We start from the raw sequence: 23,483 nt of genomic DNA on the forward strand, positions 1-23,483 counted from the left end.
TGCCAAATATCAATATTGCAAAATTTATGGCCGATGTTAAAGTTTTCGGACGGACGCACAGACTGACAGACAGTTCAACTGCTGTATGCCACTCTACAGGGGGCATAAAAAAATGTACTACTGCTACCTGTATATTATGAAGGCATGTCTGAACATTAAGATTTGTGTTTCCAGATATTCCACATTTTATCTGAAAATGCAAGTTCTGAGTTCTTTATAGAAACATCAGTTATTTAAATACATCAACTGCCATACTATTTATTCCACATGCAACGTTTTCAAGGGTCGTATACTGGATTCATTATGGGTGTTTGTCTGTCCGTAGACACAAAGTTGTAGTACAAGGTATTCCAACACTTTTCAACAGACAACCTTTAAACATGTATGACTTGTACACTATGATATGAAGTTTTGCATGTGTAATTTTTATTATCCTACTTTAAAAATTGCTAAATAATACTTATGCCCTCTTCAACTTTCTATCATCTATCATTACAACTTGCTTTCTAGTATGACATGCTTTGTCAGGGGGTATTCATCACTTGTATGAAAAGCTCGTTTGCATTTGCCCTTTCAATAATTAATAGTAGTGCCATGATACAACATTTACAAAAAAATGTAGTTCTTAGTTTATGACGTTGATATTGTTTCCCATCACTGTTACATTTTGCCTAAATGCCTGCTATTTAATTGTGTATATATGTAAATAGTATTTTATTAAAAGCATATAATTATTTTATTACTAAATGAGTGCAAGTGAAATAAGTCCTATTGTTTCTAAAACAATTTGTGTGGTTGATTGTATGTCAGTTTTGTATATTATACAACCATGGCTATGTATTATATTGTGCTTAAGTGAATCTGAAGTGGGTTTTGTGAAGCTGTAAGCAAGGTATTGTATGTGTTGATTTAACAGGCCTGCTATCTTTTAGGTATCAATGCCCATTTGTATCATGTGTCCACTTCATAGCCAAAAGATGCTATAAGCCATGTTTGTACATTGGCTGATAGGACCTGTCTGTCAAGGACCAATTTATAATTCATTTAACTGCTAGACTAAAAAGTTAACATTCCAGGTTCAGTACAAAAAATACTATTAGTGCTAATCTATGACTTGAACATTATGGGACTTTCGTTGTAGTAACGCATTCATGTGCATGACAATAAATTATGTTATGTGTGTATGTATGAGGTAATTAAACATGTCCAATGCCAATGGTGAAGCATTACTTGCCTGTTTTTTTTACACATGTAATTTGCCATTGACACTGTCATAACATAGTTTCGGGTAATATTTGCACAAACTGATTTGCCCATAACGTGTTTCTCAAATGCTGAACAGTGAACACTATCTACAATGAAGTTTGTCTGAAGCAATTCAACTCATTTTTGTTTGCATAAAGGGACATAATCTTTTGAAGATGTTCTCAGAGAAACAGTACATTTTGTTTTGCATTCATAATTTTGGTTTATATATTATTATAATAATTTCTAAGATTTTTTCATACAGAGATAGGTGTAATTAATAAGTGATTGTTTTAATTCATATTCTGAAAAAAATATGATTTGATTTTATCAAAATAGAAAAATAAAATGATAAACATATTTATTTTTTCTCCTATATATCTTGAACAAATTCTTCACTGTATAAAATATTTAAGCTGCATTGTGCCCAAATGTGTGTTATGCCATGTGCAGCCAGGGTAGCTTCAGACTATTAAGTCACACAAGGTTAAGTGGACAGGATAGCTCTTGACCAGACGGCGCGGATGCTCAGGTTGGGCTTGCACTACTCTGGCTGCGAATATTATGGCATGAGACCAATGTTCGCATAATGCGGGTCATATGTATATCGCACAAAGTTATTTGGATCAATTACTATTTAAGTCTCAGTGTTATGTTGTATGCATATGGGGAGTGTATCGTTCTGTGAAATAGTCAGTATTTAAAAAGTTAAATCCCTTCTGGTTGTCCCGGTAAGTAGCAAGCTCTTGTCATGTTTATAAACTTTATATGGTTTTATTTACAAACACACAATAATAAATACAAAACACAGCTTAAAAAAGTGCTGCCAATGAAACTCGTCGGTTAAAAGTTAATGGTCAACTTTTGAATGAGAAGTATGTTCAAAGAGCATGTAATCAGTCTGACAACCTAACTCAATTCAGTTTAAGCTATAGATTAATTAAATTGAAATGAGTCGACCATTTATTGAGAGATTTCAATAACGGTTTTAATAATGTCTGTTTATGATAAAAGTAAAACAAAGTTGCACAAAATGAGATTGCCTAATGGCAATAGCTTTAAAAGCATATATGAACATTGACACTAAACTAGTTCTCTGTGCTCCATGTGGGAAATACATAACATTAGCCAGTCAGCAGTTTCATCCTCGCCAAGTGCTGTCAATAGGTAGCTATGGACACACAAGAAGCCACTCTTCAATGAAACCTCGCGAACCGGCGTTCATTTCTTGCCGAAGGTATCCTTTCCTTTGTACTGACCAACGTACCCAGTGTTTTCTACCTTATCTGTCCGCCCGTCCGCACCCTTTCCTTTACCGGTGGTAGCATCAAAGCGTTCCTTGTGGGCACCGGTGTATTGCGAAGCATCTGTCATTTTATCGACGCCGCCTGTGGCTGAGGTTTTCTAAACAAATGGAAATAAAACACATAAACATAGAAATTGCGACAGTGTTTACATGTTAAACGTATCGATTTTTCCTGAAATTCGTGACATGAAGACGGCCTTGCACCCGTTTTTATTAGAAGATCTCGATGCGACATGATTTATCTTTATTGTCCTGTGGGGTTTATCTTGCGTTAGAGGTTATCGATCAATGATAAACACATTCGCTAAAATACACACTACGAAGCGGATTTCATGTAAAGACCTGATCGGGAATGCCGTATTGATGAGAAATATGGATCACACATTTCAGCAATGCGTTACTCGTTTCTCCAAAGCGTTATAATCTGGTGGTAACATACCACAACTTTCACATTGGGTCCGGCCGATTTGATTGCCTGCACGATTTCCGCTTTCAAAGTCTTCACCTCAGCGTCGTCCTCTGCGATCTTCGTGTTCTTCGTCTTCTTCTTTGCGATCTCATGCGCAGTCTTGGTGATGTACTTGTCCACGTTCGCCTTGTTCACCACCATGTTCCTGCAAATACAAACTGGAACTTTAAAGCAAACATGGCTGTTCGATAATTTACAAAGATTCTAATGACACCATTGCACCAATATATTTTATGTTTCTATTTGGATATTGATGACGTCAAAACCCATGACAAATAAAGTAAGAAGTTGTACTGCATGTAGTGGCAAATGCTAAATGGAAAGGTATGTACACAGTTCATGCTCAGGTTGACAATCTGCGATAAAGTCTTTATTGAATATGCAGCGACAACATTTCATGACCTTGAAATAATGTTCAAGCACTTTCATAAACTACTGATCTACTCACGGTTTTCCCTTCTCTTTGACAGCCGGAAACACACTGGCGTCACAGATGGCCTTGACGTCATATGCCTTGTACTTCTTGTCCAGGCAGTCGGCCACGAGTTTGCCGTTGGCCTTTGGTGTCATCTGCGTCTTGTCCTTGGAGCCCGCCAGCGTGCAGAACTCCTCGAACTTCTTCACCAGATCATCGTCAACGCCTCCTGATGCCATGATTTATCGGGGAACCTACAACACTTCCGCATATTGAACGTGTAATTTACAGTGGAACCTACAAAACGTCCGTATAAAATTAAACGTGTGATTTACATGGGGAACCTACAACACGTCCGCACATTACACGTGTGATATACCGGGGAACCTACAACACATCCGCACATTACACGTGTGATTTATGGGGGAACATGTAACACAACCGCGAAATACACGTGTGATTTACCATCGAACCTACAACACATCCGCTCATTACACGTATGATTTACCGGAAACCATAAATCAAAGTCGCACATATTGCACGTGTGATTTACCAAATCTGCAACATTTCCGCACAATACACACATGATTTACCGGTAACCTACAACACAACCGCACATTACACGTGTGACTAACCGGTAACATACAACACATCCGCACATTACATGTGTGATTTACCGATCATCATAGATCGCACATTACACCTTACAGGAAAGATTACAACGCACCCACACAATTCATGTGTGATTCACCGGAAAGCCTTCAACACATTCGCACAATAATGAAGTAACTTACAATTGGGCATACAGCTCATTAGATCATTGCACTTGTGAATTTTGAAGAACTTCAACACTTTTGCACAATACATTTTTGCTTTACCATAGGACATACAACAGATCAAATCATTTGTTCACGTGATTTACCGGAAAACAAACATATTAATTTACATTTGCACAATGCGTGTGTGATTTACCGGATTAACATACACAGTACATCCACACATAAAACGTGAATAAGTAACGGCCTGCACCCCGTTCATAAAACACGGGATTTACAACGCATCTTAACATGGCACGTGTTTGACCAGGTTACCAACAACATATTTACTTATTAAATATGCGATAAAGGCAATAAAACTTAATTACCGCTATACAGTTTTTACAATTCTCATATTTAGTCCCATAATGCATACATGCGCATTGATGTCGTTATGGGTTATCGATATGAAACAGATGCATATTGAACATTGATAGAGATTAATGACTTTAATGAGTACATGTACACAGATATATTGCAACGCTTAATATTCTAGCTGATAATATATTACTAAGAAAACGCGAATTAATATAAATATGCTCCTTTTTTCAGCGCTTTACACGTTGAGGCTTGTTTGTTTTTTCACTGCGTACACTAAACCAATATAAACACTGTCACTGAAATTACAAGTGGCATCGATTGAAGATTTTACCAATACTGTTTTGGAGAATGTCGAAAATCCAGTTCTAGCCGCTTTGGCGGTTCTGCATCGACTACTTTATTATGTGTGCTATTCTGTCCCTACATAGTATCAACAACAAAAACACCATGATTACATTCGTTGCCCTTAGTTTAATAAAGAGTGAATTAATATAATTAATGAGCGCATTTAAATATTTTCATAAAATGAAATATTATGAATACATTTCACTTTCAACGTTTCTTACTTTTTATATTATACCCACACAAGACACTTTTATGTGACTAGTTAATAACGTATTGTACCTATATTGTATCCATTTGCTACTGTGATACTTTGACTATTTTTTATTTCACTTATGTAACATTAATTTCCACCGTTTATATGGTTATAGTTTTATATTCATTGTTATCCCCTTACGTCGCTAGGCCACTTGTACGGATCTCATTGTTAGTACGCAAAGCAAAAGTAATTTTGCAACAATATTTGCCCACACTTCACTGTAATCCAAAATATCCGTGAATAGCGAAAAATCTATTTTCAATGACAATTTCCAACAGCCCATCAATAATCGAACCTTACCTGTGAAATCTCTGTGCGCGAATGCTTTTACAGACCAAACAGATTTCGAATTCAATATTCAGTAAAATCTATATACTGATCATTGCTTGAGAGAAGAGCGTGTGGTAACCAATGTAAACAACGCGGTTGCTACCAATAACTGTCACATGGGTAAAACACTTCATTGCGTTTTAGAGAAAAGTACAGGGTTTATACTGTAGGTAGCTGAATGTTTACCCGCTTATAAATTCAGTAAATACATTAATAAGACGTCGAAATGCTTTGGTAAATAGTGTTTGAATGCTACAACTGTTTGTAAAGACTTAATTTAAAGCGCAAGAAATCCTTAAATTGTTATCAGGTCGAAGCTTTCGTTAAATAACCTTTCCTCAATCTATGATAAAACCGATACATCATAAAATGAGTTCATAACCTTATCTTTGTACATACCTGCATTTGGGTTAAAGGCGAACTTAAGCTAGACGGTCTTTTAGATTAACATTTCGTTTTACATTTAATGCACCTTAGGTATCGCTCAAAGTATACGTGAACGTCATTAAATTCACAATAAACACACACTTTTTGTTACGATATGCTTTTCAGGCGTCAGCTGTTCAAGTATAACAGTTACGTGATGTGTTTTTTCCCCATAAATATGCAGCCATATGCAGTGATAAGCGGTAAACGTGATGAACAGCTAATAACTCAAAGTCGATTCTCATATCTCATAATTAATTGACGCGTGCCAAACATCTCTTTCCCAACTGCATTGACTAATTAATAGCTTACACGTGTCCAATATCACTCTTTCCGACCTTAATTGACTGTTGAATAGCTAGCGCTTGTCCAGTTCCCATCCCCGAACTGCGTTAACTGATGAATAGCTAGCGTTCCTCCAATAAATTTCTCCCAAATTCCATTGATTGATCAATAGCATTCGCTTCTCCAACACATTTGTCCTAACTGGATTGACTTGCTTGTACAATACCTCATCCCCATCTACTGCGTATAGCTGGCGCTTTGCGATACATTAATCGATAAATAGCTAGCGTTTGCCCAAAACATCTCTCCCAACTGCATGTGTTGATAAATATATAGCGTTTTTTTTCAATACCTCTCTTCCAACTGCATTGAATAAATTATAGCTTGCGCTTGTCAAATACATCTCCAACTGCATTAATTTATTAAAGGCAGACGCTTGTTCCATATCTAAACCGACTAAATTGACTAATTAATCGCTGGTATAATAACTTTCTCCAAGATGAATTGACTGATCAAAAGCTAGCTTTTGTCCAATCCATCTTATTCCACTATATTGATTGATAAATTGCGTGTTGTTGAACTATAGGTTCCGACTGAAAATGTATAATAATGTTAAGAATACATTTGGGTATTAAAATAAGCCAACGGTCAATACAGTTGGGACAACTGGTATAGCCTAGAGGGCAAGCGTAAGGTATTAATAAGTCAAAGCAGTTTGAGAAGATGTAATGGACAAACGCCAGCTATGCATCAGTCAATATCACTTGGGGAGATGTCTTTGGAAAACTTTAGCTCTTCATCAGTGAAGACAGTTAGGGGAGAGGCATCGGACAAACGTTAGCTATTGATCAGTCAATGCAGTTTTGATGTATCAATTCCGACACATTTCCTCCTTTCAAAGACATATATTCGACACAAAAACAACAACAACACTTTAATGTAAATGTACGCATAACACTATTCAAAATCAGAATGAGCAATGGTGTAATGTAAATGCAAACGATACACATATGTACAGCAAAAAACGGCGTTGTTACTTCTGTGTGATCCATACACGTATTGGAAAAAGAACGTGTTTTTATATAAAACACATTGATAACAGAAACCAAATTCACTGTCAGTGCAGATAGTTACAATACGCTTTAAAGGGGCCTTTTCACAGATTTTTGCATGTTTTGAAGTTTGTCATTAAATGCTTTATATTGATAATTGTAAACATTGGAAATAAAAAGCTCTCGTTAAAGATCGAGAATAAAATTAAAAAAGGAAAAAAAAGTAACTCACAACTGGGTTCGAACCACTGACCCCTGTAGTCCTGGAGTAAAAGTACAAACCATTTAGACCACTCGGCCATCCGCGCTCACGTAATGATGAAAGTATTTTATGCTTTATAAAAGCAATCCTCGTAGTTTCACAAAATATATCGACAACAACAGAACTCTCCAAATTATTCAATCGTTTCGCGTTGCAACGCTTTATAACTTTCAGGTTTTTAAATCGTCAAAAGATGCATATAATGGATATTTTAGAGCATGGTTAATGTTCAGTATTACTATTTCCTCACAAATATCATAACTAAAACGAAAATTTGCGAATCTGAAACAACTTTTTTAAATTTTATCAATTTACCAAAACGTGAGAGGGCCCCTTTAATTTACTTTCATCAAAGCGTCATGGCGGTAATTGAAATGTACCGACATACTCTCCATCATTCTTAAAGATGCAAAGACGTCAATTCTATATTCTGTTTACGACAAGTTCCCGTAGTCCCGCTTCGCTATAACAATAGGTTTCCCGTGCCGCAGATCGTACACGTGGCGCATCGCCTTGGGCAACTCGGGTTTCCGGAACTGGTACTTGACGTTCTCCTTAGTGCGGTTTTGGGGAACCACGATGTCGTCGTCGGCACCGACAGTCAGCGGGCCCGCCGGACCCCGCCCGTCGTTTGGCTTTTCGATCTGATAAATTATACATGGTACATTGTAGTTATAATGTGATTTTGTCGATGATAATTCATGTGCCGCCCTACATTATTGTCAATTTACAATCACTGGTACTTTATAGCACATTTCTTTCATGTTTGTTCGCTATTAACTGCTTGTTAACATGTATCAATACTTAACTTAGAAAACTTTCTTGCTAAAAGAAATGTCCATGTATTAATCTTACCGCTCCGGTCATCATGACCTTGGTGGTGCGCACGATGTTTTCGAGCAGCTCCTTTGTTACTGTGACTCGTGGGTCGTCACGTGGCAACTTCGGGTCTCCTCGCTGTATTTTCGTGATTTCGTGCGCTATCCCGGTTATATAGGCATCCACGTGCGCGGGATCCACTCGCATGTTTCTATTCGGACATAATCAAATGAATGAAGATAACGAGTTCGAAAACGTTTATTCCATTTAATTACACAGACGTGATCACAAGTGTTTACTGTGGTTATATACGAGATTCATGGCATGCAGACATTAACAATGAAAGAAAAAGTTATAAGGCAACTGTCTTAATTATGACTTCATGTCCAATTGGTTTTACTTCCCTAATGACCACTTTGTTAGTATGTATATGCGTTCTATACAGTCATGCTTAACCCAATCAGACCACTGTCCAATATATTTACCCAAGGTAAAACGAAATCTGTGTGTTGAATGATCATCAAATTATCGCATTTATTATTAATATTAGTATTAGTAATTGGTTTTACTTCCCTAATGACCACTTTGTTAGTATGTATATGCGTTCTATACAGTCATGCTTAACCCAATCAGACCACTGTCCAATATATTTACCCAAGGTAAAACGAAATCTGTGTGTTGAATGATCATCAAATTATCGCATTTATTATTAATATTAGTATTAGTAGTAGCAATAGTAGTAGTATTAGTATATGTGGTAGCAATAGTAGTAGTATTCGTAGTAGAAGTAGTGAATGTCCATCGCATGAACGTAAAAACAAAGAGCCTGTATTTTTCATCTTACTGCTTCTTTTTGTTCATGACCTCCTTGAAGACTTTCTCCTCGCAGTGTTTGAGATTCACGTGCTCCAGGTCCTTGACCTCGTCCCAGAAGAAGCGCCGGATGTTCCGGCTGCAGTGGCGCGTCATCACCGTCGGGTCTTCACTTCCGGACAGCGCGCAGGTCTTCATGAACTGCTTGCAAACCTTCTCGTCAGCCATTATTATTCATTGGCGTTAACTTTTGAGATGGAGAAAGAGATCTCGTTATATTTGAGTGTCAGGAAATGAACGCAGCAATTGATACGATGTTATATTTCATGAATTACTTGCTTATTTTCTGTCTTACATTTCTGGTTTAATAGACTTACCTATTTTTGCAAACATACGAATACAGCTCTTTAAAATGTATGTGAAAATGTCACCAAATAACTTGTCCAAATTATAATAATTGGTAAAAATTTATAATTTGCTATATGAAATACAGTTATATACAACACATTACTTCAGTTGTTTTAAGTTGAGTTCTTTGCTGCTTTCGCACACGTACATATAAGCATGAACATATTTTATATGTAATACTGAAAACAAAACAAATTAGCTTACCTTATTAACGTATCTATTAATCGCGTGTTTCTCTCTAGAGAAATCGGTATCGAAATATATCAAATCTTAAAATAAAATAGGCCTAATTAATTAATAATGTCAAGCGAATGGTTTAGCTTGATAAAGGCAATAAAGTTTCACAATGTGTTAAGTGACCCACGTTTACCGCTTACGTGGCATTGTGGAGCTCTTATTGACTACTCTAGTATTACATTTTACTGTATGGTAAGATATTAGGTACCAGAACGGAGGAACACAAAACACATTATATGCTTTTCGACCCTTTAATATTGAGTTACACGGGTACATGCTATATCAATAATACAAACCAAAATGAGTACAATACAGATATCAAACGCTCTGTTCACTTTTGCGGGTTATACACTTAAAGGCACACTTATTCCTGAAATAAATTCCTGTTATGTCAGTTAAAATTTTAAAGTAATAACTCCGCAGAGTATTTATAATAATACAACAACCCTCTTGGGGGAAACTTAAAGTACAAAATTAATATCACAGTTTTAAATATGAGACTTTAAAAGGAGCAAATATAATGAAAAGTGTAAATGTACAAAATAAAACAACGGTATTCCATTATATACATAAAGAATATAAATGGGTAATCATAACTGTGCATACAAAACTAATACAAAATCGACTTCTTTCAAGTTTAGCAAGAATGAGGCAGACACGTAAATTTGATCATCTAGTTCTAACATAGTTAAAAAGAATCGAACGGCATTTTGAACTAGGAAACTATAAATGTTTTAAAATCGTCCAAATAGACAGCACTTATCAGCCATTAAACACTATGTTGACAATACTGAGATTCAAACACTTGAATTAAACAAAAACTTGTATACACAAAGATAGAATTTTGAATGTAAAATACACATATGTTGTTTTCTTCCTTCGATAACAAGTACTTAAAATACTTACAAAACATAAACTAAAGTATATGATATACGATTATAAACAATACAAAGTACGGTACATTTGTCCTATTATTTGCTCCCACACTTAATATAGCGGCCCTTAGTTTGACCCCTATTTCTTGTCGAACGTGCCCTCGCCCTTGTAGTTCCCCACGTAACCGGAATCGTCCACTTTGTCCACGCGCCCGTCGAGCCCCTTACCCTTGCCGGAAGCGTCAAACCTCTCCTTGTGGGATCCCGTGTATTGAGAGGCGTCCGTCAAATGGTCCACACCTCCCGTCGCTGACGTTTTCTGGGAATAGATCACGTGTTTGCATTCAGAGAACAGAAGGATGAATTCAATCGAACATGTAATTGACGCCTTTGGTTGAAATTTCGCTCCGATTGAGTTGATCTTGTACATTTCTTGTACATTATTGATTAAAGCATAATAATTCGAATCTCGTAAAAAATGTATCACCAAATCATTATTTGTGCATACATTGATGCTCGAAATGATCTGAAAATACCGATCATTAAATGAGAGTTTGATCAATTATGAGGTTATATTTCAGTACCAAATAAAACACGTGGTTGCATATAATGCATAATCGCCGGGCGATATATGCTCGACTACCTTAGAATAGGAATGAGATGGGACTTGATTATATACAAATAACATATCTTGCACACCGCTTTTTACTCCGATTTGTGTAGCCGCGACTGACTCCGAGCACTTACCACGACCTTAACATGGGGTCCCCCGGCGGCCACGCAGTTGATTAGGTCAGCCTTGATAGTTTCCACCTCAGGGTCATTCTCAGCGAGCTTCGTGTTCTTCGTCTTCTTCTTAGCAATCTCGTGCGCAGTCTTGGTGATGTACTTGTCCACGTTTGCCTTGTTAACCACCATGTGCCTGAAAAATTTAGAATATTCAAGTACTTTGCGTGTGTCAGTATACTGAGGCTCGATCGGTCATTGTCGGCTCGTTTATACCTAAAAAGTATCCCGGGTACTCTTAAGTATACTAAAGCGTGCCCCGGATCCGGAAAATACGCTTTAAGACACCCGCTCATACTCCGGGGTACTTTTCATTATATTTATACCGTACCATATTTTGTAGCATTCTTAAGAGTATCCGGGGTACTTTCAAGTACCAGAGCCGACAAAATAAATTGAGGTATACTGAGTAACGAAATCAGCGTATTATACGCATCCCTTATTCTCATAGTATTGGCCCTCCTAATAGTATCGTGACTTAAACGAAAATCCCACAAGAAGTGATGGAAAGTTTTTTATTGTTGTTTTTTTCGATTTATAGAAGTTTTCATTTATTTTACGGCTATCCAAGACTATTACCGCGATCATTCTCATGATTTTCGGTGTTCATTGGAAAGTAGGTCATTTTTTTCCAGGGTGATGCTATAATTTTTAAATAACGTAACACACAATTATGTCAGTTTGTTTATGGATTAAGAGTAGCTTTATCAAATGTTTTATACACCGATTAATTTTGAATAAAATGTTAACATATTTTAAGAACAACCTGAGCAACAGTTTCGTTTTTCCATTAAGATTCAATTTAAGAGTAAGCACATGCGCATAGTTACAAATCTTAGCAACCAATCAGAAGGGCCGATATTATGAGAACCATGGTATATGATTCAGATTACTACAGTAAGCTAAGTCTAGACAGTATTTTGTCAAAACAGTGTCGATTAAAATGCAGTTTTCGTGGTAATGTCAAAAAATTACACATTTAACCAAAGATTGACTTATAAAACATATGTGTTTTTTGTATTTGTTCACTTCATAATTCGTATGTATTCATTAATTGGGCCGATACTACAGATAGACATGCTACACGCGACAAAGACGAAAAGTGACGGAAACTTTGGCCAATCGCACAATACATTTCGTAGTATTAAAGGGGTGTATGAATTTAATGTCATACAGTCATTTTGCAACTTCTGTCATGTATTTTGTACAGAGACAGTAAAGGCATATAATAATTATTTCTTGTGAATCCCATCATGTCAAATACGCTCATGTCAAGTACAGTTTTATACGAGTACATACGGCTTTCCCTTTTCCTTGATAGCAGGGAAGACACTGGCGTCACAGATCGCCTTAACGTCAAACTTCTTGTACCCCTTTTCAAAGCAGTCGGCCACGAGTTTGCCGCTCGCTTTTGGTGTCATCTGCGTCTTGTCCTTGGAGCCCGCCAGCGTGCAAAACTCCTCGAACTTCTTCACCAGATCATCGCCACCACCAGCCATCGTACCTGCGGGGGACAGAGACGACACGGACGTTGTAATTCGAGAATGTTTAAGGATTTCCCAGAATACCTCAATCGTATCACCATAGGGAAATTATCTTTAAGAGATACCCTTAAAGACGAAAAGCAGCCTGCGCGACGAGACGATAATTGGATGAGAACGCATATATTTTATTAATCAATGGTATTCACTTTAATTGTAGTCAAAACGTTCTAATATTGCCTAAAATCATTATTTTTGAGTAGAATTGTTACACGAGATGTTCGTAAAACCTGTATTGACATGTACTTGCAGCTAAGCTGTCAATATGTGCAAGTTATACATTTTTTAGACTCCATGTCACTTGGACCATTACCATTAGTTTTTTGATCTCAAAATCAACATGTGTCTTTAATCATTTCCTCCAGATTAACCAGGAAACATAATTAAGTATTTTATATGATCCAGTAGCGATCTCGAGCCATTGTATGAAAACGTGTTCCATGTTACAAGTCTCTGCGAACCCTGAATTAAGACCGCTTGGCGTGTACCGACGCATATCAATAATCAAAGCGCTGAAGGCACTGAAGATGTTCGCTATTGCATAATTTAACACGCAATTCATTTTTGAAAATCAATCGCAAGTTTGAAATGAACACACGCCATTCAACTTTATAAAGTGTGTGTCATAGCGCACGGGTCGAGTTTTGTGTGCACTTTTTATCATCCTTAATTATTTCATAGAAATAACTAAGACAAAATAAAAACAACATGCTTTTTGGAAGTTCTGAAAGCATAGAAAGTATGATGAAAATGGTAATGAGAACTTAATATAAAGAAAATTTGCAGTCACCATCATATTAAAGGAATATTTTTCTAATATCAAATGACTTTCTCACCAAGAATATAAATTCATAATGAAAGTTCCGTGTACAAAACTTTTGATTTTTGACACCATATACAAATTCAAAATATACAATAATCTTCGTATCTTGTATATGGAGGAATAAAAGTATATAAACATTGCTGTTTATGCTTTACTTGTTACCCGAGCAGTTCACACGGTGTCAACAACGCTAACATAAACATAGGTATAGAGCACTAATGCGCTTTTAGGCGTAGCTGTTTCAGTTTTCATCTTAGTGACTTTTACATAACGCCAACAGACACGCATGAATATTTTCGAATATTTAATAAGCTGATTCGAGATACAACCTATGAGTTTTTGCTACATCACTGCGTATGTGCTCAATTCAAAGGATGTAGCACTGTTCCGTGTAAGGAATTCCGGACTTCTCTCTGTATGCTCAAACGACACAAATTGTGGCCCTGTTACAATTACGCGTTACAATCCATCTCGCAGAATTTCACTTTCGCCTCCAAGATGAGAAAACAATCATTAGCGAAATAGTATAGTGTCACGATAAGAGAAAATCGTTTAATTATCATACCACAATGTTTGCCGTACTTGGTCAGCACGTCTGGAAATCATTCCTTAATGTGTGGATAGGCTGCCATTATTAACAAGTTTGCTATTTTGAATTCAATTTTGTATCAAAACGCATTGTTCTTAAATGTGACATTTTCAATTCGCAATGAGATTTTTAATGACCCTCGTCATGCGAAAATGGGTCTTATTCCATATGCGCCCATCATATAAATAGCCCACTCAGCTATCCCTCCTTCTGGTAAGGAGAAACATATCATGTTGAGTGATTTTAAAGTGAACAGCATCGCCTATGGCCTAACTGCGCAAAAGCACATGTTGGGTTTAACAAACGCTTGCCGAAACGCATAAGACCCATTTTCGCATGACGGCGCTTTTGACGTGTGATTTAAATGTGTCGAAAGAAAACTGCGTTTAAATCAAATATAAACATACGATATATTTCGATAGTGAATAAAGATACTCATAACAAGGCATATGAGGACACATATGAAATGCTCTCCCGTAGAATATTTTTTATTTACTCACACTAATGTGTGGTTTGACAATGCTAACACACATTTCATGCGGTGAATATGCAGCTTACAAGTGAAAAACACAACACAATAGTTTAACTTTTGTTTAACTGTATTTAATTATTTAGAAAAGTAAATTGCTAACTTTATTTCAAAGTCAGCGTATACGCCGACTACATTTTTAAAAGACATTTATTGTTATAAATATATTTAATATAATATATTTAGTTGTTTTCGGTTTTAGCGATTATAAAGCATTTTCGCATAAAGCAAGTTGCCTATAGTATGCCTGTAGTAATTAATGAACTCATATCCAACTGTCTATGTATTGAGAATTGTGAGTATAAACAAGCTAAACCTTCTACTAACCTTCTACTTTTGCGTTGCAAGCACCCGTAAATACGAAAGATCGCCGCGATCTGTTGAGAACCAAAGAACGTTTTCCAGAAATACCCGCTGTAGTAGCATGAACGAGGTTATGAAACAGGTCATTCGTATTATTATTATAAATTGTTATATTCGGGTTTAGCGATTATGTAACTTTTTTTTGTGTTTTTGTCTATCGTATCGCTGAAGTTATTGTTGAACTTATGTTCAACATTTTATAAATTGAGAATATAAATAAGCGTCAACTTTTTCCCGAATCTCTAAATTTACGACCTGTACTACGTCATTGAGTTGTATGTGAGACCGTAACCTATTGCGTTGTTATAACCCGTAAACTTTCCTTTGTTTATCGACAGGCGCATCTATTAATAGCCTCATATCATGAATGCCAAAACACCCGCGAAAAAAGAACCACGTGACCAAATAGGACGCTAAACGCAAATACCATGCGACTACGACTTTTATTATGTAAGAACGCTCCGCAATTCCTTTGAAGCCGGAGCCTTGTGATTGCTATTACGTAAAGAATTGACCTCTAACTGAAGTAAGCAAAGGAAACGCAGCACCCAATTGACCCATTCCTTCTATGTGCGAAGGCAGATTGAATTTTACTAATGTATGGTTTGCCTATTATAACACACATTATAATGCGGTAAATATGCGACTAACAAGTAAAAAACACTATAATTAAAGTGTTTGAATTAAGTTATTTAGAAACCAAAATTCCAAACCTTATTTCAAAACAGCAAGACTACATTTTTTAGAGAATATTTTTGTTATATTTAAATGTTTTTTAACAGTTTCAGCGATAATGAAACATTTTTATGTTGTCTATCGTATCCCTGTAATAATTGTTGAACTCGTGGTCAACGTATTATTTTAATTGAGACCTGTGAATATAAACAAGCGTAACCTTATACTAGTGCGTTATTCTCACCCGGACTCCCCTTTGTTTATCGCCAGCCGCAGAGTTATGAATGAGATGAGCGAAAATACTACGTCACGCAGACGCAGCAGAAAGTGGACTATTTTAATCATTCATAAACAATCTCCTCCGCGACACGTACAATACGATCATTGTTTTTTTAATTCTTTTCTATAAAATACCATTCGAAACTATTGCATTTAACACTATATTAATATAATGTTTCCATTTGTGAATAAACATAATTGGAGAACTCAAACCTCTTGCATAAATTATACAACTCTTTCTTGCGCGTAGAAAGCGGGAATTTGGTTAATCATACCTAGGCCGTACCGACCTGAATTTTACACTTAGCACTTAAGACGGTCGCTAAAGCGACCATCTAAAAATTCTCGCTTGTTAAAGCGTTCGTTAGATATCGGGCGAAAACGAATTTCATGTAACAAGCCACTGTACACTTTTGACAGGTTACCTCATAATCAACAAGCATTTTGATCCCGAGTACCACTTGAGATTTTCGTAGACAAACTTGAAAGCAATCTCTATCCATTGTATATTGCTAGGTAACTGATTTCATATTTCAAGCCGTCGTGACACCGACCGTGAACCTGTTGAACTCAAAATAGGGGTTTATATGTACACATCACACTAGTTTGTATGAGCAGTTTAGATATCGTGAAAAAATCTAATAATATAAGGACCGACCATCAGAGCGACCAAATGCCATGCAATTTACCACCATTTCTTCGAAGAGGGACATTACAATTTCATAGATTAAACATTCCTTCATTCAGTCGTTCGCTCTTTCTTTAATTCGTTCATTCGCATGTGCATTTAAGGAGAAACGGCGTTACAAACCGCTGTTCAATACTATGCAGATGCGTGTGTTCTGTAAGCGCCCAGCTGTCGGAAAAAGTGATATTCATAATATTATTGGTATAACTATTTACCATCCAATATAAAGAAATGGCAGAACATTCTCGCGCTAATATAGATTGCAGACTACTGGGAGAATATTTGTAGAAGCCGGGTCGATAAAATATCCGCCCAGCTGAGTCACAGGCCAAAGAAGAAACACATAGTGTATGTCAAGTATATAGAAGCACTAACGCGAGATTCACGCAGCACTTGCATATGTATAGATGTTTACAATCTGACTATCTATCAGCACCACACTGGTGTTTATTTTACCAAACGCGTGCTTTATGTTAACATCGTTTTGCTAATAAAATATCTAACGTCGCAACGCCTATTTTATGCATAGCTTTAGACATCTTTCTTATTCAAGTTTTACATCAAACTACTCAAGCAACGTATCATAAAGGACGACATAAATTTTCAATTTAATTTAAGCTATTCATTAAACGCATGAAAAACCGAATCGACACTCATTTCGTACGTGATCTTTTTCCCATAATGTATTTCATTACTTTGCGATAGCCCGTCCAAACGTGTGCGTAATTTATGCTAATATGTCATTTTTTATTGAATTTTAGCAAACGTTTATCATATCGAGCGACGTTTGTTTGTAGGACTCGTTTAAGAGCTCTTTAAACTTTGATTAGTTGCATATTTGTAACTGAATGTAACCTGAACCACTCGAAATCATGTGCAGTATTTGTTGAACACATTGTTCAACGCGCTTCTATTTTGTTACCAACATGTTCATGCATAACCTCGTGTTTATATGATACCAGTATGCAATGAATACACTTAATCGTAAAACGGACGAGTATTAAGATAATGTAATTAACCAATTCAGTTAACACAGTCTGAAGTATCTCTGGTAAATATTCAAAATGGTGTAAATGATAAAGTAATTTATTATTGACATTATCTGCATGTTTCATAATAATCCCTATTCGCAATTATTAATATTTAAAGCAAGAAACACTCATTACAGTGGGCAAAATACCACAAAATGAGTAAATCGTTGTGTTGTTTAACAAATATTTTATAAGTGCATAAGTATAGCCATGAAAACAGGATGCCAACTCTTTAAAACTTTTGCATTTGAACTTTATTATAATAGTTGAAGAACGCTTGTAAAGTATCCGGTGTTCATATTTATTCAGACTGTAAGACTCTCGTTGTTAATACTTATTCAGATATCGAGAGGCCACGGAATGTAAATTTGTACAATAACTACAAATGTACACATACCTTCTTACGCAACTAAATATCCGCTTAACAGAAAAGAGCGAGACGAATTGTTTGCCGGCTGTTAGAGAAATGCACGGGCTATATCGATCGGAAACCAGTACGTCGTACTCAAACACTGTTGTCGCAATAACTTTGGTGTACTGTTCTTTGCTAGGTTGAGATTATATATACATGTAGTTGCAATTGATTTGGTATAAGATTAACATTATTTATATGAAACGTACCACATTGACTAATGACCGATGTATTGACCTGTCCGCCTATAGCGCCATCGGCATTATTTCTAAGCGTACGCTGTATTATAAGCTTGCAGATAATGCAATAAGTGCGTGAGTGTAATCATTCGATAATGTCTATATGAAGATTTTAGATAACAGATCGATGCAATTACGAGTTTTAAGGTTGAACAATTAAAAAAAGGTGGACAATTAAATGCTACTTTAAATCAATTAACAAATGCATCGTAATCAAGACATACATTTCGAAAAACATACTTTGTCTTTGATAAATGCATCGTTTCGTTTACTAGTAATCTTCCTACAAAGTGTTACGTATGTATATACTTCGTCATATGGGCATGCCTTTTGTGTCGAATTTTTCGGCATCGTGACATACATATTGTCACTCATACATCATCATCAGGACTCACATGTCGTCACACATTCTTCGTGATCAGTACAAACAGTTCGTCACATATACTTCGTGAGCAGTACATACAGTTCGTCACATATACTTCGTGATCAGTACATACAGTTCGTCACATATACTTCGTGAGCAGTACATACGGTTCGTCATATATACTTCGTGATCAGTACATACAGTTCGTCACATATACTTCGTGAGCAGTACATACAGTTCGTCACATATGATTCGTGATCAGTACATACAGTTTGTCACATATACTTCGTGATCAGTACATACAGTTCGTCACATATACTTCGTTATCAGTACATACAGGTTCGCCACATATACTTCGTGATCAGTACATACAGTTCGTCACATATACTTCGTGATCAGTACATACAGGTTCGTCACATAAACTTCGTGATCAGTTCATACAGTTCGTCACATATACTTCGTCAGTACATACAGGTTCGTCACATATACTTCGTGAGAAGTACATACAGTTCTTCATATATACTTCGTGATCAGTACATACAGTTCGTCAAATATACTTCGTGATCAGTACATACAGTTCGTCACATATACTTCGTGATCAGTACATACAGTTCGTCACATATACTTCGTGATCAGTACATACAGTTCGTCACATATACTTCGTGATCAGTAGATCTACATTCGTCACATATACTTCGTCAGTACATACAGTTCCTTACATAAACGTTAGTATCAGGACGAATATAACGCCACACGAACGTCGTCATCAGGGCTTACAGTTATTCACACACAAATCGTAACCAGGAAATACAGTTCATCCCACAAACCTCGTCTTCAGGACCCAAATTTGGTGACATATACTTTGTCATCAAGACATAAAACTTATTACAGTAAATGTAACACTTACTTCGTCTATAGAACGATTACACATATCTAAATGCGAATTTCTTTATGGCATGTTATTGAACTTTAAAGTACGCAGAGTTTGTATAGAAACAGAATTGACAGCTATTGTTCAATTAATGATTATTCCTAAACTAAGGCTGCTAACCATGATGAAAATTGCCATCTCGCGTGAGTTCCTTGTGTCTGATATAGGCGATTTCATCAATCTAGATGAGTTAAATATTAATATGTGCGAAACTGCATATATTTACCGTAGGATATGACTCCGCACACTTAAATTGAGGATGGGGGATAAATTTTATGAATAGTACATGAAGTATCGATTAATTTTGTAAACGGACATCGCCTTTCATCTAAATCATGATTGCCCCACATGCAATTGGTGGCGAAATTTTTTTCAGATGTTAGCATTCGCGTAAAGTTAAGTTGTTTTACTTGTACGTTTTTGAATTTTAAGCGAGCATATACGATTACAATATCAGCATTATAATCCCGCAATATTAAACCAACATATAAATATCAACGATAAATGATACATTAAATTAATAAACAATAAATAGACCATCAATCAAATATTATTTACTTTTTTATATTTGAAACAAGCTAGTTAACTTACGCCGATACCGGCACGTTTGCTCGTATTTGTTGTAGAACAAAAATAGTGTCTTTCTGTCGTATGGAAGAATCTGCACAGACTAATACTGAGTTTCCAAACAGCGTTCATTTCTTTGTATGAGTTTTCTGCTGTGCAGCAGAAAGTTATTTTCAATAGAATAGAAATTATGGCATTTTGTGTCACATGTCAATATGGTGCGTATAGATTTGTGCCATTTTTACAAATGTAACAGAAACGTTGTTTAAAAAATAAAATAAAGTTAAACTGTAATCAAATTTTTTACATTACTACAAACTTATGCTCAATTGCTCAAATATTGATAACTTTGGCAATGCTTAGTAGTCTCATTGGCGGTAACAATTCTCCTGGCCATTTTCGGATGACGTGGTCCGTGATTGCTCTTCATATTCACCATTTAACAATAATACATGTAGAATGGCTCTAAATGTGACATATGATAGTCAAATGCACTAATTTTGACAAAATAGCATACTTTTTATCTAGGTTAAAAAATGTAGCAACATTCAAATACAATTTCTTCGAAACCGAAAAGTCGTTCATGGACTTGACTGATATATACCGGATGTCCATAAGATGTAATGGGAATGGTTTGTGGATTACGGCCAAAAGGTCCTGGTATCGACCTATTGTATATATGTAAACAATATACAATTTGACCGCTTGACAAATTGCGACTATATAAAGTTCGTAATTTGATTCTTTAAAGATTATTAAAGACGGATTACCGGTACATGTACTGATATTGATAAGCATGTTGCAACTGTGTGCGAACACGTACATTTGTTCCGCATTATAGATTGTAAGTTAAACGCACAGAAATTGCAAGAATATGCTTCCGTCATTTAACTTTATGTTTCAAATTTGTTGGACAAAACAACGCCGTCAGAAATGCGGCACGTTATCAGTAAATGTTTGCCGATAAATCTTGACATTCGGATTAAAATCAGTCAGTTCAGAGCGATGCAGATCGATAATGCGACAATTTAAAATTGAGCGTTTTACGTTGTGACACTATTGAACCAAACAACCTTTGAGTTCAAGTGTCTAAATGTGGTATCTCAGAGACAGACTAATGGGCAGATAAGTGCCCCTCTGAAATGTTGAATCACAATCGACTTGTATGCAAGATACCCGAACGAATAATCCATAACGACTATTAACATTTTAATGTAGTTCCTGATTGAATTCCTTTGCAAAGACTTCAAATAAAGGATTTTGATGGTAAGTATTATTCTTAGACCCCGTCATATTATAATTTATATTCATCCTTTATATCCAGTAAAGCCATTAATATTCGTGGGGCACCGATTTTCAGGGACTTCGTGGTTGGAAGGAATCACTTTAAGTGTACAACGAATAATAGTTAAAGTATTTTTTATGGCGACCAAATGTGCGTTCTCGTGTGATGTATTCTACGACATACCGGTATATACATACACAAACATAATATAAATAAAGTCTTTATATCATATAGAGAAGTGAAAAAACAGTACAAGTCAATAAACAAAACCTTAAACATAATGTGCCTTAGTGAAGTAATATAATATCCAGTTTACCCGGTACTTGAGTGTCTCAAACATGATCTAATGAAAACATTTCGCAAACTTGTGTGAAAAGGTTTGTATTAAAGGGATCTTTTCACGCTTTGATAAATTGACAAAATTGAAAAAAGTTGTTTCAGATTGGTAAGTTTTCGTTTTAGTTATGATATTTGTGAGGAAACAGTAATACTGAACATTATCCATGCTCTAATATAGCCATTATATGCATCTTTTGACGATTTTAAAACCTAAAAATTATAAAGCGTTGCAACGCGAAACGATTGAATAATTTGGAGAGTTCTGTTTTTGTCGTTAAATTTTGTGAAACTACGAAGATTGCTTTTATAAGGTATAAAATACGTCAAGAATGTGTGCTCGGCGAAATAGCTCAGTAGGCTAAAGCGTTTTTACTTCAGGACTCTGGCAGGACTCCAGGGGTCACTGGTTCGAAACCTGCTCCGGGCAATGTTCTTTTCCTTTTTTTAATTTATTTCTTGATTTTTTACTGGAGCTTTTATGATCCAATGTTTACATTTATCAATATAAAGCATTTAATGAATAAGTTAAAAAAATGCAAAAATCTGTGAAAAGGCCCCTTTAAAGCAATTGTTCGTCACGTAAAAAATAATTTAAGAAATTCACCCTATTATATTGCAGTACAAAACGTAAGCATACTACATATGTATAAATCATTAAGCTTCGTGGGCAAATCCGTCTGTACATTATTGCAAACTAATCTGCCATGCCAAAGACAGTCTAAAGGCGAAAACAATTAATCTCCAATTACCCGCATTCGGACGGGCGTGCTTTAACTTGTAGCTCGTTTTCTTTCGTTCTTAAACGGGTATATAATATCGACTATAAATGTTCGGGTCACATGAGTATTGGTCGCCCCAATATTAATATCGTAGTCCGGAAATTAATGGTATGTATCGACCATGATTTATATACTACGTCGATATTGTTTAATGGATATGACATCTGCCTCTTGGCATGAAGTTTCCGAGTGCGATCTTAACTAAGGGAGCGTTCTCAAAATCTATACGCCCTATGGTTTAAATGCAGTTGAGATATAATAAATATGTTAACAGTTAAACAAACTATGATTATTATTAAAAACATGTCTTTATTAAATTGCGTGAAAACGTGGCAACTACTTTAACAAACACGAGCAATAAACAGAGACGTAGAAAACATCTACGTCTTTGCCATAATGTATACGGGCCATTTTGTTTTTGTTGTTATGTCATTAACTGTTTGTATGTTCACGTTCCAATTAACTTCGTATTTAGTAGGTAAAATATGCTTAATCTAAAAATCTACTGCATACATAACTGACTAATGAACGTAAACTTATACATCATGCGCACTGATAAATCCTGATTAAAATTATTAAACGCG

At 35.9% G+C, this 23,483-nt stretch overlaps 4 protein-coding genes across 5 annotated transcripts in view; 1 reads left to right on the forward strand and 3 right to left on the reverse strand.

The window, feature by feature from the left end:
* LOC127868700 (WD repeat domain phosphoinositide-interacting protein 4-like) overlaps window positions 1-23,483 on the forward strand; it is a 379,045-nt gene that overhangs the window by 321,865 nt on the left and 33,697 nt on the right. The window lies entirely within an intron of this gene.
* Window positions 2,191-5,716, reverse strand: LOC127868710 (tubulin polymerization-promoting protein family member 3-like). Of its 2 annotated transcripts, none has more exons than XM_052410710.1 (4): window positions 4,903-4,973; window positions 3,469-3,689; window positions 2,991-3,165; window positions 2,191-2,649 (listed from the first exon to the last, which is right to left on the reverse strand). In XM_052410710.1, exons 2-4 carry the CDS (start codon window positions 3,672-3,674, stop codon window positions 2,467-2,469), a joined length of 564 nt encoding a protein of 187 aa, XP_052266670.1. In that variant the 5' UTR covers window positions 3,675-3,689; window positions 4,903-4,973; the 3' UTR covers window positions 2,191-2,466. The 2 variants fall into 2 exon arrangements, with proteins under 2 accessions (XP_052266670.1, XP_052266669.1); XM_052410709.1 differs by lacking the exon at window positions 4,903-4,973 and adding an exon at window positions 5,473-5,716 and having other exon boundaries at window positions 2,232-2,649.
* LOC127868706 (uncharacterized) lies at window positions 7,133-9,577 on the reverse strand. The gene is made up of 3 exons (XM_052410704.1): window positions 9,191-9,577; window positions 8,383-8,557; window positions 7,133-8,171 (listed from the first exon to the last, which is right to left on the reverse strand). The coding sequence occupies exons 1-3, from the start codon at window positions 9,385-9,387 to the stop codon at window positions 7,962-7,964; spliced, it is 582 nt and encodes a 193-aa protein (XP_052266664.1). The 5' UTR covers window positions 9,388-9,577; the 3' UTR covers window positions 7,133-7,961.
* LOC127868713 (tubulin polymerization-promoting protein family member 3-like) lies at window positions 10,037-18,708 on the reverse strand. Its single transcript, XM_052410718.1, has 4 exons — window positions 18,605-18,708; window positions 12,765-12,969; window positions 11,427-11,601; window positions 10,037-10,998 (listed from the first exon to the last, which is right to left on the reverse strand). The coding sequence occupies exons 2-4, from the start codon at window positions 12,962-12,964 to the stop codon at window positions 10,819-10,821; spliced, it is 555 nt and encodes a 184-aa protein (XP_052266678.1). The 5' UTR covers window positions 12,965-12,969; window positions 18,605-18,708; the 3' UTR covers window positions 10,037-10,818.

This window comes from Dreissena polymorpha, chromosome 2 (genome assembly GCF_020536995.1).
Source record: "Dreissena polymorpha isolate Duluth1 chromosome 2, UMN_Dpol_1.0, whole genome shotgun sequence".
NCBI lineage: Eukaryota > Metazoa > Mollusca > Bivalvia > Myida > Dreissenidae > Dreissena > Dreissena polymorpha.

Excerpts from the sequence above, each read along its gene's own strand:
- LOC127868713 (XM_052410718.1), bottom strand. The coding sequence starts at position 12,964 with ATGGCTGGTGGTGGCGATGATCTGGTGAAGAAGTTCGAGGAGTTTTGC. Across the intron at positions 11,602-12,764 it reads ATCAAGGAAAAGGGAAAGCC|GCACATGGTGGTTAACAAGG; the intron begins GTATGTACTCGT and ends TAAATTTTTCAG. Across the intron at positions 10,999-11,426 it reads GACCCCATGTTAAGGTCGTG|AAAACGTCAGCGACGGGAGG; the intron begins GTAAGTGCTCGG and ends ATCTATTCCCAG.
- LOC127868706 (XM_052410704.1), bottom strand. The coding sequence starts at position 9,387 with ATGGCTGACGAGAAGGTTTGCAAGCAGTTCATGAAGACCTGCGCGCTG. Across the intron at positions 8,558-9,190 it reads GTCATGAACAAAAAGAAGCA|AAACATGCGAGTGGATCCCG; the intron begins GTAAGATGAAAA and ends ATGTCCGAATAG. Across the intron at positions 8,172-8,382 it reads AGGTCATGATGACCGGAGCG|ATCGAAAAGCCAAACGACGG; the intron begins GTAAGATTAATA and ends ATAATTTATCAG.
- LOC127868710 (XM_052410710.1), bottom strand. The coding sequence starts at position 3,674 with ATGGCATCAGGAGGCGTTGACGATGATCTGGTGAAGAAGTTCGAGGAG. Across the intron at positions 3,166-3,468 it reads GTCAAAGAGAAGGGAAAACC|GAACATGGTGGTGAACAAGG; the intron begins GTGAGTAGATCA and ends TTGTATTTGCAG. Across the intron at positions 2,650-2,990 it reads GACCCAATGTGAAAGTTGTG|AAAACCTCAGCCACAGGCGG; the intron begins GTATGTTACCAC and ends CCATTTGTTTAG.